The sequence below is a fragment of the Coturnix japonica genome, chromosome 7 (genome assembly GCF_054131305.1).
Source record: "Coturnix japonica strain WE chromosome 7, WE-NBRP24, whole genome shotgun sequence".
Lineage (NCBI taxonomy): Eukaryota > Metazoa > Chordata > Aves > Galliformes > Phasianidae > Coturnix > Coturnix japonica.
The window spans coordinates 21,364,477-21,381,969 of record NC_140669.1 but is presented as its reverse complement, the minus strand read 5'-3'; the positions used below and the strand labels follow the sequence as shown (position 1 = coordinate 21,381,969).

Sequence of the window (17,493 nt, the reverse complement as noted above, 5' to 3'; positions counted from 1 at the left end):
CAGGTGGATCCAGAGCTGTTTCCCACAGCCTTTCTAATCTCAGGCATGAAGGATAAGGCCCAACATGAAACTGAGTGCTTTAGTCAGACCTTTGACCACGGACATCTGTACTTGGAGAGAAGGCACTTCATTAAGCAGTTCTGTGAGGAAGAGTTAGTGTATATAAATAATGTCCAATCTTAAAAATAATAATCTCAGAATACTTATAGGTTGTATTACCTGAGAGTGGGATTCAAAGATAATGCTGCCTTTCTCATATTAAAGTCAGCAGTGTTAAGGGTTTCATCTGCGTTTTTGGCTAAGAGGGCTGTGACTTGTTGATTATGCAGAACTTATGATGTGCTTTCATTGCTACTCCTTGGACAAGTCTTGATGTTTCACTGTGTAAATCAAGTGAAATTGTATAGGTGCCTTTCTTGAAAAAGAAGGTCTTCAGTTCCTATAAAAGCTGAGGAATGAACCAAGGAATGTGATAAGCTCACTTATAAGCAGCAATAAAATGACATAATTATATTATTCAGAAATATCTGAATAGACGCTTCGGTTGATATTTACCTGTTAAGTGCCTTGGTCACTTCAGATTCTGAGAAATAAGCTGCTATTAAATTTTATTCAAGTACTTTCAGGCTTTTTTTTACCTTCTAAATGTGCTCTTCTTGTAACAGTTTGGATGTTAATGTTCTGTGTGTAGGTGTTCTTGAACATATTTTTTAAAAGTGCAATTGAATTCCACTTTTAAATATGAAGTTTGAAGCTGTTCCTTCAGTCTCATGATTGAACTTGACAGTAAGAATTTGGGAATAGCCAAGGCTTGGCATGGGGGAGCCTTTGAGTGTATACAAGGCTGGAAATAGCCAAGGAAAAGATGCAGATTGGTGCACCTAAAGCCACTGCATGATTAGCAGTGGCAGAATTGCTCCTATAATGCTTTTCTTCTTTCCCTGCTTTAGGATTGTGACCATGGAATTCTATGGAAAAAATGACCTGACTCTAGGGATTTTTCTGGAGCGCTACTGCTTTAGGTAAATTAATTTTTAATTAATATACCTAATATATATATATTATATAATTAATTTAATTAATCTCACTCTAAACCAAGCAAGATCTGTTCCATGTTAAGATAATCGCTCTGTCTTCATAATTTCAGTACTTTTTTTTATATGAGCAAGGCAGTTGTTTTTTTCATTTCAACTCTTAGTGCTTTTGAGAAATTGCCTATTTGATTCTGGTACCTGAATAATTCTGCATTTATTTTTCTGATACCAGTCTCTGCAGTGACTTGAGAGGCAACCATCCAAAGAAACATAATGGATTTTTCTGTTCAAAGAGGTTGTATGGCACTATTTTGCATACCTCTTCCTTCATGATCTGAAGCTTCAAGGTTTTGAGGGCTCCTTGGCATATCTTTGTCCCCCAGAGCCTTTACTTTAGTACATGGCCAAGATTCTCTTCCAGCACTTCCAGGTGCTTAATTCATACTTCGTGGTCCATGTGTAAGATGTTGATAGGAACAGATTCAGTAATAGAAACAGCAAACAAAAGGCTGTGATAGCTGCCAGTATCCAGTCATTACTCTTGTGACCAATAATGCTATTGCTGGCAGGGGAGACTCCCTACATGCTGTTCCTAAACGAGAACAGTAAGCAACAGCTTTCATTAAAGGCTTAGGAAACTTTTTATAGTAAAGATTAATAGTACTGTGACATTAAAAGGCATACTAGATGAATTGAACCAGGTCTTCAGCAGTGCTTTGCATATGATCATTCATAAGTGTTTTCATTTTTCTCTGTAAGGCCTTCATACCAGTGCCCCAGCATGTTCTGTGAAACTCCGATGGTGCACCACATTCGTCGTTTTGTACATGGGCAAGGATGTGTGCAAATTGTGTTAAAGGAGCTGGACTCCCCAGTCCCTGGGTACCAGCACACAATTCTTACTTATTCCTGGTGTAGGCTGTGCAAACAGGTAAGGATGAGGACTTTAGTATCATTGTTATTTCAGTGGGGTATGTATGGGGTTGTGCATAAGCTGTTACTTGTGCCAAGTGGTCCTGTGTGTCTACAAATTCCTCCTGTAGACTTGGAAACATTGAGGATAAAATGTAATATGATGGAGTTGTGTTAGAAAGTATCAGTCCTGAAAGGATAGGCTAAAGTGAAATTGATACATTGTCAATAACAAATTTCTGACATGGGAAAAACTAGGGCTGTCCTTTCAGAGGTGAAGAGCACTGTCCCTTCCACGTGAGTCTATGCAAGCATCAGAAGAATGTGTGCATGGGAAAGGGAAGATGTTGAGACCTGCTGACTTAGTAATTAGCTGAACCCACTTGGTATTCTTTGATCTGCTTTAAACCGGACAGTCTGCATTGAGTCAGTGTGATGTCTAGTCTTCCTTTAATAGGCATTGGAAAGTAAATGAAATCTTCATTAGAAAGATTAAAAACCACAACATAATAAAACTGTTTATTATCGGACACTTGTTCTTTAATTAAACTAAGAAAAACATTACCAGCTGGATATTCTTCTCTGGCCAACCTATTTTGTAAATCTTAAGAGCCTTCTTAGAGAGATGAGAATAAAACTTAATATTCATGGAGTGCCTCAAACTCAAAACATCTTAATTATTGGCACTAATGACTCAGTTCACCTACTTAATGCTGGCTTAAACATGGGTGTTGGATTTAAAGATATCTGAAGGAAGTTAATGGAGTTGCTGAAGGCAAACCCTACACTCCTTATGTATACACTGCCCTACACTGCTTATGTATGTTCTGTAACCTTTTATTACTGTGTGCTCAAGTAAACACCAAGATTGTAGCTATTAAGTGTAAATGGCTACTTCAAGCTTGCAACACTGCTGAGGTTGAAATACACTGCAGAGTATTTGTAGGTGAAGAAACTAGGGAGAAAGTATGTGTTGAAAACATGGCTGCTGATGGTCTGCTGGAAATTCTCTGTATACAGGAATAGCATGCCAGATAGAATATGTTTGTGCTCCCTCAACTTAGTGCCTGTTAATATCAAGTGGCATTTGTTGCTTATCCAGTTTCTTGCATCCGTCTGTGCATTGGCTTTAGCTCTGTATAAACAATTTTGTAGTTGTTTTGGTATCTTTTGTGGTTATGAGTGCTTCTGATATTAAAAATTACTAGATTAGAGTCTAGATTAGCTTGTCTTTGATCCTGAAATTAAGATACTTGCCTTTCAATTTCAGGTGACACCAGTTGTTCCCCTTTCTAGTGATTCTTGGTCTATGTCTTTTGCAAAATACCTTGAGCTGAGATTCTATGGGCACCAGTACACACGAAGGGCCAATGTGGAGCCTTGTGGTCATTCCATTCACCATGACTATCACCAGTATTTTTCTTACAATCAGATGGTGGCATCATTCAGGTGAGGTCCTCTGATTTTTTTCTTTTTTTAATAAATGAATTCATTCTTGGATTGTCCCAAACCAAGTGCTACATCTTGTACTTGGCCTTGTTGAACTTTATTAGGTTCTCATATGCCTTCTTTTCAAGCCTGTTTAGGTCCCTCTGAATGATGTCCCTCTCTTCTCTTGTGTCAACTGCACCGCTTGGCTTGCTGTCATCAGCAAACTTGCTGAGGGTACATTTGATCCCACTGTTTACGTTGTTAATAAAGATATTGAAGAGCACTTGCCACAAGACAGACTGCTGGTTGACACCACTTATGACTGGCTTTCACCTGGACATAGAGTTACTGACAACAACCTTGTGGCTATAACCATCCAAGCAATTATTTATCCACCTATTAGTCTAGCCTTCAAATCCATATTTCTCCTGTTTAGAAATAAGCATGCGATATGGGACTGGGAATTGTTCCAGTACATGATGCTGAAGGGAAACACTTTTGCTTTGGATAATCTAGAATACTTTCAGAACTTTATTCTGAAGCTGAAAGAAGTTGTGCATATACCTCTGTATGAGGAAAGTTATTAAGAATTTCACATTCTCTTCTCAGCTACTCTCCAATCCGTCTACTTGAAGTGTGTGTCCCACTACCCAAGATCTATATCAAACGGCAGGCTCCGTTAAAAGTTACAATTTTGCAGGATCTTAAGGACTTCTCTCAAAAGTAAGCTTTGATTTTAACTTATTTGTATTTTGGACTTCTTAGCAAAACACAAAAATGCTTTTTCTGATGTAGATAATATGCTTGCTAATTATTCATAATTTAATGTAAATGTGCTTAAAACCATTACTTTTCTAATTGGATGTATTTCTGAGTGTTCCTACCTGTACCATGTTCCATCAATACCAATTCTTACCTTTTTGTATGTTGCAATTTAGCTTAAGAATCTTATCTTCTATTGGCTATGTTTATTGTAACCTCTAAATGCTGCATTGTTACAAGTGATCTAGCATGTTGCTGTACTAGTAGACAGTCTGGTATGTTTTTGTTGTCTGAGGCAAACTGCTGTAGGCAAAGACACCTTCTAAATGTAGGAACAAAAATGTGGAAGACAGACATGGTGGGAGAAGATATTTTAATTATAATCTGACTGCTGTTCGACCTGGTGGCAGCATTCCTATTTGGCTGACTTCTCCATGGCTGCCTGACTTCAGAAACTGTCAAGTTTTGTAGATATTTGAAATAATGTATTCCCTCATCCCTGCTGGTGGTATTGGTTTGGCAGTCTGACAGTCTCCCTAGGTACCAGTAGTGCAACAGCTCCCTTCTGCTAATAATGGAGTTGAGACCTTTGAATTGTTCTCTGAATACTATTACTGCTAAGAATAAGCTGTGGGTGAGAACATTATTGTGTGTAACTTAGAGATTTCTACAGCATGAATGGATTTTTTTCCAGCATTCATGATAAATTCAGTGCAGAAAACTGTCATGTATCGTCTTTTGTAATCTGAAACTAACTGTAAGCATGTTCAGGTTTTTATTAAAGAATAATCACAGCTTAACTCTTTGTATTCCTGTCCTCAGGGTGTCACAAGTGTACCTTGCTGTTGATGATCGCCTTGCTTCTCTGAAAACTGATACTTTCAGCAAAACAAGGGAAGAGAAAATGGAAGATCTGTTTGCACAAAAGGAGGTAATGGAGTACTTCTGCACTTTTGCAGAGTATAGGCTTGAAAGTGTGTGGAGAAGCCACTCGGATCGAGTATTATATTGTGTACAGAATGCTGACAGATTTTGTATTGGCAGATGGAAGAGGGGGAATTTCGAAACTGGACTGAGAAGATTCAGGCAAGGCTGCTTTCATCATCACTGGACACACCTCAACAGCTACAATCTGTTTTTGAGTCTCTGATTGCTAAAAAGCAAGGACTCTGTGAAATGCTACAAGCCTGGAATAGCAGGTAAGAAGACAGATGCTGAAGTGGTATCATCAGTACTCTGCTGCTTCTGTAAGAGAAGCTCTGTGCTTTTTCACCGTCTAGTGCAATTGCTATACAGAGGGAGCAGCTTGTGCTTGATATCCTTTAATGGCTGTTTGACTGGAACAGAAAATTATTAAAGGTTCTGTGATGTTGTAGAGTGCAACTGTCATCTGAGGAGAAAAAGCATCATTTGAGCAAAGGTGGAAGATGGAAACATGTAAACGCAATTGAGTGAAACGGTCTTAGATGGGCACATGCCAAACAAAATACTTAAGATGACTTATTTTTCTGTTCTTTCTGTTCTTTTGCTCTCTCATACTGTAGAGCATCTGGGATGTGATGTTCACAGCATCTCCTGTTGCTGTAGTGCTGGTCAAGGCATGAGGGAAGCATTTTGTATTTGGCTTTAGAACACAGCTTCAGCACATACTAGCAGTTACCTTAGTTTGTGTTGAAGGCTTGTGAAAGCATGCTGGGCTGTATTCAAATATGAAGAAACATTTTTTTTTGCCTTTTAGATCTAATAAACTGTGTTTTGCATTTGTTTATTTTTTTTAAAGATTGCAGGATCTTTTCCAGCAAGAGAAAGGGAGAAAACGCCCCTCAGTACCACCCAGCCCTGGAAGACTGAGGCAAGGAGAAGAAAGCAAGGTACAAGCAGCAGGCTGGACATTACTTAAACATTTGTTCTGGGGGAGCACAATTGTCTGAAGTTCAACTTCAGTTCACTTTAATAATTAGTTAACTTTTCTTACTGCATTGTGTAATTTTCATCTGCAAACATTTGAATGGCATGTTGTCATACTTATCTTCTTCTAAAGACATAAACAGTAAAGACATAAACCAAGATCTATATTCTACAGATGATGACTGAGAATATGATATTACTGTGTTTTTCCTTGATGCTACTGGGCAGTTAAAATGAATGCTAACAACAGAGAGCCGTGCTCCTTGTCAAGGTCATGTCTAGATAGGAGGGAAGTCATTTTGTTCAGGGCTGGACTGGATGAAAACAGAGTGAGAGAAAATGGCACAGGGACTATTATCTATTAATGTTATTTCTTATGGAAGAGGAAAGGTAAAACATCAGGAGAGGCAGAGCAAAGAATGCAGGGAGAATGATGATGTGCTTGTAAGTATGTCTCTATTCAGTGATATCTGTGGGAATTGGCTGGGAGGATGTGTACGTGATCTTGAACTTTTGCCCCTCTAACTGTGTGTAAGGATACAGTTGCCAACATGCTGAGCAACTGTCTGTGTGGAGCTGATACTCTGAGGAAATGTCCCAACAGCAAGGCAGCACAAAAGAAGTGTTGTACAGGGAGGCTGACATCTCAAGTAGCAAGCAAGCAAAATGCGCAGAGACCTGGTGGCACTCCGGTTTGCTCAGCTGTATGCATTTGTGTCCTTTCCACTTAAAACATTTATTAATGCTAAAACATGCTCAGCCTTCAGCTGGCTTTAAGTAAGCTTATATAGAGGAAGAGTGATGTCTTTAAAGTGGCATATAGAGATGATAGCAGGCACGTGCAATCTTGTGAAACTAGATGGCTGTTGCTTTGTCTCTGCATCACTGCAGAAGCAGTGATGTGCTGAATCTGAGAACAGTGGGTAGGAGTGTTCTTCTGTGGTACGTCAGCTTTTGCAAGTGTTCCACAAAGAGGAAAGGATATAGCTTTAAACAGCCTAGCATCAACACTGATCACCTGATGTTCTTCCTAGATCAGCAGCATGGATGCTTCCCCACGCAATGTTTCTCCAGCACTGCAAAATGGAGAAAAAGGTACATTATCTATTTTTCTTAAGATATGAAATGATGTTTGTTGTAACCCTTTTCTCAGGCAATGTGGGAGCCTTTGTTTTTCTGAGGTATCAGACTTGACATTGTACGGGATGGAATTAAGCTAACTATAAGCTTACTGTTATAAAATACAAACAGACTTGAATGTGGGATTGAATAAACCTAATTTGACTATCAAGGGTTTTTCTTTGAAATTAAGTATTGCTTAAAAGTTCTCAGAAGCTTCCTAAATAACTGAATACCTGTTTGAAATTTTGGAAATGCATTTTTTTCCTTGAGGTGGTTGTGTGTGCTGTGACCCCTTTCTTACTTGTCTGGGAGCTGAAGGCACTGGGTGCATAAGTGTATGCATCTTCTGGAGGTTATGTGTACACTGATCAGCTGCTAGTTCTTTTTCTCTGGGCATTCCCACTTGCTTTCTAAGTAAAAACTTCTTGAAAGTAGACAACAGCAATGGCAATATCACTTTTGACAGCCATATAAAATGCTTTCCTCTGTCCTTGGTCTTTCAGAGGATCGTTTCCTGACTACTTTATCAAGTCAGAGCTCCACAGGCTCCACCCATCTTCAGCTGCCCACTCCTCCAGAGGTTTTATCTGAGCAACTAACTGGTGCCACCACACTTTCTGAACAGGATACAACCAGTAGCTCAGAAGGTATAGTTCACTTGTGGTCTTGTATTCATTATCTTCCTTCTCTGTGGCAAATGTATGAGATTTATTTAGAAAATGATAAATATAGTAAGTTTGGGGTCTACCACCTTGCTCCCAAACATAGAATGTAAAGTTTGTGAACTTATTTCTGCTTCAGATGTGTTTGATGGACATTCACTGGGATCTACTGACAGCCAAGTAAAAGAGAAGTCTACTATGAAAGCTATTTTGGCTAACTTACTGCCTGGGAACAATTATAACCCCATTCCATTTCCCTTGTAAGTATTGCTTGATACATATGTTGTACAAACAAGTAGCCTGGTAAAACTGTAGACAGAGCTATGCATGCTTTTTTTCGCTTTATATATAATTTAAGTCATTACCTTGGTTTGCATCCAAATAAGCCAATGATCTTCCTCAAGACAAGTAAGTTTCTGTCCTTTCCTAGGAGTTTGTAGGTTGCCCCCTTTTTTATTCATGACCCAATCCTTCTTCTGTTATAGCTGTGTAGAGTTGTGGGCTCTGCACATTCTACACCTGGCCAGTTCACATCCCACTGCCCAATGCAAAGCTCAAACCTATGACCCTTTTGTCACATTCACTTTTTCCTAGTAGGCATGCCACTCCACAAGTCTTCTAAGAGTGGAAAGAGAGGTACTTTCAAACTTGCTTCAGGAAGGGAACAGAAATGTCCATCTGTAATGAAGACTTGCTAAAGCTACATGCCTGCTTCTTGTTTTTGCTTCCAGACCACTCCCAAGGGTTGGACTCAAATGGGCATTGTCTGGGTGTAGGTCAGGTTCAATGGCTGCTGCATGTGCCTTCAGGTCCCTCTCACGTGAAAATGAGCAGGCTGGAAAGTTTTTTCAGCTACTCTGTCTGTATGTGTTGTAGTGTTTCTTGTTTGACATGAACCTAATGTTTGGCAGCCTGAGTTTAAAATCTGACTTCTACCCTGAGGTAACATTGGAGGCCACAGGCTAGTTGGGTAAAAGTTAAATGACAGAAACCTATAGGTAAGTTAAAGAAAATCTGATGGAAACTCAGGAGACTTTTGGGAGGTTTCTGTGCTAAATTTCTTGTTCAGAAGACTTGAATTTTTTATTTTTTTATTTTTTTTGCCTCCTAATTTCACTCTGCAGACTATTCTGCAGGACAGTTAAAGCAAACTGGCAGGTTTTAGTGCCATTAGAAACAGTGGCTGCTAAACAGAGATAGACTTTAACTTAGAGCTGGTCCTCTGATACTAGAAGCTTGCTTGACGTGATGATTGCTCTAACACATTACCAGTTGGATTTAACCACATAGCTAGCTGTGAGTGGGTCTGTTGGGAGAGGCTGATCTGGAATGCTTTGTATCTGTGCTAAGGCTTGCAGGTTGTGCCTAGAGTGCAGTGAAGAGATTGGGTTTTGATCAAAAGTTAGCCTTCTTATAAACTTCTGTGGTCTGCTAATAGTTGTTCTATTCCATTTTCATTCAGTGATCCAGATAAGCACTACCTAATGTATGAACATGAACGCGTACCTATTGCAGTCTGTGAGAAAGAACCAAGCTCCATCATAGCTTTTGCTCTCAGGTACTGCTGTTACTTGCTCTTCATTTGACATATTCTTGCAGCTTTTCTGTGCAGGGAATATTTAAATCCTAAATGGAGGGAACAAGCATGACAGTTTCATCACTCAGCTGCTTTGAGGGTTTCTGACAGAGCAGAAGTTGTCTGCTTATACTACTAAAATATGGGAATGTAGGTTTTCCACCTCCCAGATGGATTTTGGGCCTTTTCTACCCACACAGAAATGATTTAATTATGGTGTTCTGTTGAAGCTAATACTGATAGAAGAAGTGTGAATAAAGCTTGCTCGGTTGTCTGGCCTGGAGGCAGAGCAACTGAACTAAGGAACGCTGACTATTTGTAATACAATCTCTCCCTTGCCTGCTTTCAGTTATACCATCTCCTGTTACTGTTCAGCTCTGCAAACCAGCTACTTCAGTAAACCTTGGAGCTTTCTTGGCACCAGGCAGTAGACGTTGAGTAGCTCATTCTTAAATTGCAGAAGCAGGAAGGGGGAAATTTTCCCCACAGTTCAATCTAAAGCGGCAGCTGCCATAAAGGATATAATCCTAGGTGTAAAGAAAAGTAATAGAAGCATTTCCTCCTGTAGATTTGTTTACTGTCTCTGAACTGTATCTTTGAGTTGGTGTAGCAAAGAAAACTTTTATTTACCTATTTATTTTCACGTCTTTTTCTTTTTCTCCTTCAGTTGCAAGGAATACAGAAATGCCCTGGATGAGTTGTCCAAAGCATCTCCAAAAAATGGTACTGAAGAGGGACTACAGCCAAACAGGTTAGATGCAGGAACTACACTATATAGAGGAAACCATAGTAGCAAAGCTGTTGTTGTAAAGCAGCCAAAACTAGGATGAGGGAGCACCCAGAGAATATGCCTTAGGATCTCTGCTTTCTGATAGAATCTGGCTTTGTTGGCTCCCTCACCAGTCCCTTGGCCAGATGTGTGGTAGGAAGCATTGGCCTTGTTTAATGTGCCTGTGATGATGGAAGCAACTGTTGCTATGGAGGTCAGAGAGGAGAAGATGAACAATTCCAGGGAGTTCTGCATCATCACCACTTCATGCTATATCCTTTTCCCTTAGCAGCATGCACTGTTAGGCATGGAGGAGAAATAACTAGAATTGTAGAATCACCAATATTGAAAAAAATCTACAAGATCATCCAGTCCAACTGTCCACCTGTCAACAGTATTTTCCACTAGACCATTTTTCTCAGTACAGCATCTAAATGTTTCTTGAACATCTCTAGGGTTGGTGACTCTACCACCTCCCTGGGCAACCTGTTCCAGCACCTGACTCTCTTTTGGAAAAGTGTTTTCTAATGTCCAACCTGAATCTCCCCTGCACAACCTGAGGCTGTTCTCTCATGTCCTATCACTAGTTGCATGGGAGAAGAGACTGATCTCCACCTTGCCACAACCCCCTTCCCTTTATTGCAGGAGTAAAGCAGTAGTGTCTCAGCTGCTTGTTATAACTATGATATTTTTCCTTTCAGTATGTCAGATGGCAAGCCAAAGAGCGGTAGTCCTGTGCGCCTGCCTGAGGCTAACATGGGTCCTTCAAATCGAGCTGCTGAAATGGAACAACGTAAGACCATTTTCAAAGTCATGTATATGATATTAATTTCAGGCTTCAGTCCATTCAATCTGTTTGAACTCCTTGAAAGTTGTTATAACAAAGAAAATGCAGTCAGAATACCATCGTCTTGTTCCAACTGGGCTTGCTGAGCTTTGTCACGTTTAAATTGTGACTTGTCTTTATAGTCAACTTGATGTAGATCATATTGTATTTTTTATTATAAGTCTCTGTCCATAATGGCTTTCTCTGATTCTTAAGACATTACCATCCTATGTTTCAATGTGTTGTTATTACGTAATGGAGCATAATTTATTCTTGGGCCTAACATACTCAGCGGGGCATGATGCCTGTGTGTTCTAACCTCCAGCACTGGCTTGTCTAAAATGGCACCAGACATTTTCAAATGGAGAGGGGGAGGTCCTCACACTTTGTGTGGTTTCAGGATGCCAGTGGGATAGGTTTCTGTGTTGTAGTCCTCTTCCACCACTTTCTTGAATTATGAAATTTCCTGTTTGGAATTGTATTTCTGGCATTTGAAATACTGACGTTTCACCCAAGCAAGCAGAAACAGTGACTGGAGCTTGTATTTATTGTTCTTGTGAAGTGTGCTCTCTTGAATGACTCCAGCAGTCCACAGTGTCACTCAAGGCATTAAATCTGCTGACTGATGGACGTTGGTTGCCTGAAGAATTGCAGGTTTGCTGGGTGATGTCACCCCTCCAGCTAGAACCATGAACAGAGAATGCTTGTCTGGCTCAAGCTTTTATTAAACTGCTTCTGGTAATGCTAATACCATATTCTTTATTCTTCTTGCTGTAGCAAAGAAACCATCTAGTGTTTTGTCCTTCTTCCGTGGCACGGGAGGAAAGAGCCCAGACCTGTCTTCCCAGAAGAAGGAGACCTTACGTGGTGCTGACAGTGCCTATTACCAGGTTGGACAGATGGGTAAAGAGGGAGCAGAGAACCAAGGAGCAGAGCCACAAGGTACTAGACTGTTGCTGTTGAATCCGTCTTCTGTTTTGAAGTGCAAATTCTTCCAAACCTCATTTGTACTTAAGAGGTCCAGAACACATTCCAGCCCATACTTCTTTCTCATAATACAGATTTACAAGCATTATCTTGCATAGTTCTTTAGACGAGGATGATGATCTTAATGAAGATGTCCTTTATATTTTCAGATGAGGCGGATGGAGTAGATGGACAGAAGAAACAGCTGGTGAATCCCCACGTGGAACTCCGTGAGTTTTGCATTATTACTTAAAATCTTAGCTGACAAAATTCTTTTTCCTTGTTCATGTAATGAAAGTCTTCAGGTGGATTGTTCTATTTACAGCATTTCACATGTTTTTATATTTACTTATATAGCTGTATGAGACAGGAGGGACAAAAAATGAATAACAAGACAATACCATTTTTACTTGCTCTAATCCGTGTCTGATGCAAAATATACTACGTGATCTGCCTTCCTCCTCCATTTAGGTTGTTGTCCTTTTGGCATACACTGTAAGCTAACCTAAAGGAGGTTGATTTATTTATTTATTTTCCACAAGCCTTTAAATTGTATTGATTTAAGTGCCCGAGGTGCAATAACTGTTGGAGCAGGATGTTAAAGTAATATATATTTTTTGAGATATAATTAAAATCTCTTAAGTGTCATCTCAGGTAGTTAGTGATTGCATACTGTTATTGAGAAAGAAGTTTTCTTGCAGAGTTCTCAGATGCGAATGCCAAGTTCTACTGCAGGATTTATTATGCTGGTGAGTTTCACAAGATGCGTGAAGTGATACTGGGGAGCAGTGAAGAGGACTTCATCCGTTCCCTCTCTCACTCGATGCCCTGGCAGGCACGAGGTGGCAAATCTGGGGCTGCATTCTATGTGACTGAAGGTAAAAACTGCTGCTTCATCTTTTAGAACTAGAGGGTATTGTTTAGAGATGGTGATGATTAGTATGTTGTGTAATCCCTGATTACAGAGAATTGCTGACTATTAAGTGGCCAATTAGAATAGAAAGCCAAGTGGGTTGTTTGGAATACTCAAAATCAGATTTTTTTTTCCTTGCTTTTTTCACTTAAAAAATAAAAATAAAAAAAATTAATGGGCAGGAGAGAAAAATAGAGTTCTGTTTTCAGTAGTGGCAGCTAGGGAGTCCAATTGAGCAGAAAGGTGGTATTCTGCTGCGTGGATTTCAGTAGACAAATTCAATATATTTCAAGGAAAAATCTGATTATTAAAGATACTGTTTCTTACTATCTCACATGGTATATAATAAGATTTACCTTTTTTCAACAGCGTCTGATTCTAGTCTCTTGCTTAGAGCAGGTCTTGAATGGAAGGGTCTGTAGGTTGCTTTTCCTCTGCATAAGGAGCCCATAAAACTGAGTTTAATCAACCTTGGCAATCTCTTCTTTCTGACTTACTAGCAGATTCAAATTCAGAATATAGCCAGAAAATAATTATAAATATAATATAAATATATAACATCTTCTGTAGCTGGGAGTTTAAGAGGATGGCAGTCTTTCAGTCTATTTCAATTGCATGTCTGTTCTTTAGAACTTGCAAAAAATGTCACTCACATTATATCATCTGTCTGATGTTAAAACAGATGATAGATTCATCTTGAAGCAGATGCCTCGCCTGGAAGTCCAGTCGTTCCTCGACTTTGCTCCGCACTACTTCACTTACATCACTAATGCAGTTCAGCAGAAGGTATTTTGAAAAAGTGCTTTTATGTTAGGCAGTGTTCTGTATTTTATGGACTAGTAGGTGTCCCCATTAACCATTTTCATTTAAGCAAAAATAATATCTTTTGGAGGATATGAGTTGTACTAAGGATATGTTCAAGATGAAACATAGGAATTTCACAGGAGATTCTAAGCTGCAATGCTCAGTGATGCTTCTGAGGTATAGAGGTCTTACCCAGTGTTTTTTCTTAATCAGAAGCCCACAGCACTGGCCAAAATTCTTGGGGTGTATCGAATTGGGTACAAGAACTCTCAAAACAACACTGAGAAGAAACTGGATCTGCTTGTCATGGAAAACCTTTTCTATGGACGGAAGATGGCTCAGGTAAGAGCAAAAAGTTTTGACCACGTGTGACAGAGTCTCTGTTCCGCTGCAGTGCATGCTCCTCCAGGGCTGAGAGCAATAGCAGGGTTAATAGTAATTATCTTTTGCACATGCTCTAAGTTGGCAGATAATGCCTGTTTTTTGTTATGTGATCTTCAGTAACTTGATGACTAGATTGGCTCATTCAGATGGCTGTAGCACACACACTTCAGGTGTTAGGTTGTATTTGTCCATGCACATCTGATGTCTGACAGAGCCTTGCCAATTTAATTAACAAAATTATACAGTTTTGTAGAGCATTTACAAAATAAACTGATCTTACGTCCTAATGTATTTAAAAGGGGAACCTATGGAGACTGTGAAGGAAATTACATACTAATGCTTTAAACTTGCTGTTCTGTCTGAACAGTTTTGTGTGTGTGACAAGGTCCTGAATTCAGCCTTGATTTTTAGTTGAGGGAGAATGCCTTTCATGAGGCAGTACTGTAGAGGTCTTAAAGTGACAGGGAAAGTCCTCTCCAAATACCAGATTGGTGCTGAAAAGGAGACTGAAACAAATGTCAGACACTAGGAGGGAAAGTAACATCTAGACCTCTAGAGGTCTTTTCCAATCAAAGAAAGTATTTTATGGTCTGTCTCTTGTCTTGTCAACCCATGTTAAATGGTTCATCAAGCAAGGACCCACCTCCTTCTCAAGTGCCTTTTGCTTTTGTCAGCATTTGAGTCTATAAGCTGCCTGGGAAACTGACTTTGCCCATAAAATTTAAAAATAGAGGCATCCCCTAGGTTAAACTAAATACCAATAAAATTACTTGCCTAAAATTTGGGATGTAAAGTTACAGAGCTTCTGTGTAGGTTTACATGCTGCTCTCCACTTAAGGGAACTGTTAGTTTTGCTGTATTAAATTTTGTTTGCTGCCTTCTCCATACTGAGAAGGGAAGAGCTGCTCTGCTGTGATCCCTCCTCAAACACTGCAGTCAGGCACATTGAAGTCTTTAATCTTGCAGAAGTGGGAAATGTAGTGCTGTTCTCCATTCACAGGTTTTTGACCTAAAGGGCTCCCTTCGGAACAGAAATGTTAAAACAGACACAGGGAAAGAAAGCTGTGATGTAGTCCTGTTGGATGAGAATCTTCTGAAGATGGTCCGTGACAACCCTTTGTACATCCGTTCCCATTGCAAGGCTGTGCTGAGAGCTTCTATACACAGTGATTCCCAGTTCCTCTCCAGCCACCTCATCATAGACTATTCCCTGCTGGTGGGTCGAGACGATACAAACAATGAGCTGGTTGTTGGGATCATTGGTAAGTTGAATGTTGCTTTTTTCCCACTTTCATGAAACTACTTTCTTCTGATTTCAGTACTCTTAGGACTATATCACCACCCCCAGAGATGTGTGTCAAGAAAGCTTGTCTCCCAGCTGCTGGCATACTGCCCTCATCTGTCACAAGTGTTCATAGCGAAGGCAGGAAGTTTTTTTCTACAGCTCTTGCATCATTTACATTAGTAGGAGTATATCTGAGAAACATTAGAAAGAGTATATGCGTGGGGCCTTACATGTAGTGAGAAGATATGAGAATCAAGTTGATGTTTAACCTGCACTTTGACTCCAGTTGAAATAGTATTACTTGTATGTCTTCATATGTGTTTAATCTTCAAAGTTAAGTTCAATAATATTTACATATCTGTTTAAATAGTAACTTTTGTGGAATAGATCTAAGTAGGAACAAACAGTGAGAAGTAGGGGGTGGAAGAGGGTGATCAAATATTGTGTTATCACTTTTGATCATGTAGTCTGACCTGGATAATGAATGTCAACCAAGTAATTCCCTTGCCACATCCTCTGCCTAGTGACTGGAAAGTTGAGTGCAGTCTTTTAGACAGGTAGGCTAGTCGTGTGCAAAAATCTTGGAAGTGATTAACTTCATCTTCACTTTTGCGGGCCAGAGCATTCATATTCTTGTAATCATTAAGCACATTTTTCCTAAAACTGGTCTGGAAACAGTTCTGTTCTCTTTCTTTGCAGCCTTCTTTTTCAGGGTCACTTGTGGTCCTTCATTTCATGATGTGTTAACTGTTTGTTAGAGCTGCAGGTGGCTGCACTGATGGGGAATTCTATCACCCTAAATGGCTAGGCGTTCAAGTTTTGATGCTGTTAGCAGCTGCAGAAAAAGTAATGGAAGCTGTTACAGCAAAGTGGGGCTTCTGATATGTTTCTAGGATGAAAGTCAGCTAAGTGACTTTTTTTTGTAGAGGTAGGAAGAGTTGGTTGTAATCTTGATGGACTTTTAAGCTATCATATTAACCCCAGCCAAATCAAATGAATAATCTAGGAAGTGAAGCTGCTGTTACGGGCAACACCTGAGTCCTTCTGGCTATGGAAGCAGACTGTATTTTCGTCCCTGTTGGAGGAGAAATCATGCATTTTAGAACAACGCTACTTGGGTTATAGCAGATACTGCATGTCTGTGTATAGATTTATTTATTTATTTACTTATTTATTTTGCAACAGACTATATTCGCACTTTTACCTGGGACAAGAAGCTTGAAATGGTGGTGAAGTCAACTGGCATCTTAGGAGGACAAGGTAAGGCTATAATAAAAAACTTTATTTTTTTTTTCTGTCTACTTTTTATTTAGCTGGAAGCTTCCAATAACTGTGCTAGTAAAGCTGCAACTTCCTCTGTGCAAAACTGCACTTTAAATTATGTGGAGCAGGGGAAGGAATAAAAACTTTCAGAAAAAGCAACATACTTATCTGCTTTCATGAGAGACTCTTGAGGTAATAATAACTCTCTAATGCATGAAAATGACATGTAGTCATCTACTTACCAGACTGTTGTATTTTGTTTCATGGTTATCCACTGCTCACAAAAACAGATAGATAGAAATACTAGCAGAAGCCCTTTCTGCCTGGTTTCAGAAGAGATTGTCTGAGTCCAGAAAATCAGATTTACTCTGGGGTTTTATTTTGGAGGGGGGGTCCTTACCAAATGATTGACTGCTGCTACCCAGAATTTGAGGAGCTGTTGAGTTTCCTATGCAGAAATGAGAGAAGTGTCTTTCATGCAGGAATTCCAGCTATTGGTCATATGTTAATAGGAAAGTTGTTCAAGAAGGGGAGGGAAACATCCACAATCTCACTGTTGGATGTCTGGAGGAGATAAGAACATATCCATACAGTGATGTTCTTCTTCGGATGAATTTGCATAGGTGGTGGAAAAAACCTGTAAAGACATGTAAACAGAAGGGAAGGAAAAACAGTCAGGGCTAGCGTAAAAAGCCTAGATAGCTCCTCCAGCTCCACGTCTCTCAATTCAGCATCAGCTAATCCAGACCTTAATCTCATTTGTTTCCCGAATGTTTAAAAAGTGAAAGAATCTAACCATACTTGTTGATTCCGTGCACAGTGTGCATTCATCCATATTGCCACGTGGTGCTGTAACTTCATGTGAAAGCTGTTTGT

The 17,493-nt window shown here is 39.7% G+C and overlaps 1 protein-coding gene across 10 annotated transcripts in view; it reads left to right on the top strand.

Annotated features, from left to right (window-relative positions):
- PIKFYVE (phosphoinositide kinase, FYVE-type zinc finger containing) overlaps positions 1-17,493 on the top strand; it is a 57,485-nt gene that overhangs the window by 36,416 nt on the left and 3,576 nt on the right. For 6 of the 10 annotated variants that reach the window (XM_032445998.2, XM_032445997.2, XM_032445999.2 and 3 more), the window contains 21 exons: positions 951-1,022; positions 1,794-1,965; positions 3,217-3,395; positions 3,987-4,100; positions 4,962-5,070; positions 5,184-5,338; positions 5,920-6,010; positions 7,082-7,142; positions 7,673-7,816; positions 7,971-8,091; positions 8,563-8,694; positions 9,294-9,389; positions 10,075-10,158; positions 10,878-10,969; positions 11,780-11,944; positions 12,139-12,198; positions 12,670-12,846; positions 13,564-13,667; positions 13,899-14,027; positions 15,070-15,331; positions 16,540-16,614. In XM_032445998.2, the coding sequence (XP_032301889.2) occupies positions 951-1,022; positions 1,794-1,965; positions 3,217-3,395; positions 3,987-4,100; positions 4,962-5,070; positions 5,184-5,338; positions 5,920-6,010; positions 7,082-7,142; positions 7,673-7,816; positions 7,971-8,091; positions 8,563-8,694; positions 9,294-9,389; positions 10,075-10,158; positions 10,878-10,969; positions 11,780-11,944; positions 12,139-12,198; positions 12,670-12,846; positions 13,564-13,667; positions 13,899-14,027; positions 15,070-15,331; positions 16,540-16,614 (2,594 nt within the window). Of the gene's footprint in view, positions 1-950; positions 1,023-1,793; positions 1,966-3,216; positions 3,396-3,986; positions 4,101-4,961; positions 5,071-5,183; positions 5,339-5,919; positions 6,011-7,081; positions 7,143-7,672; positions 7,817-7,970; positions 8,092-8,562; positions 8,695-9,293; positions 9,390-10,074; positions 10,159-10,877; positions 10,970-11,779; positions 11,945-12,138; positions 12,199-12,669; positions 12,847-13,563; positions 13,668-13,898; positions 14,028-15,069; positions 15,332-16,539; positions 16,615-17,493 lie in introns of those variants that run through there. The other 4 variants (XM_015868276.3, XM_015868274.3, XM_085552684.1 and 1 more) reach the window with 2 other exon arrangements.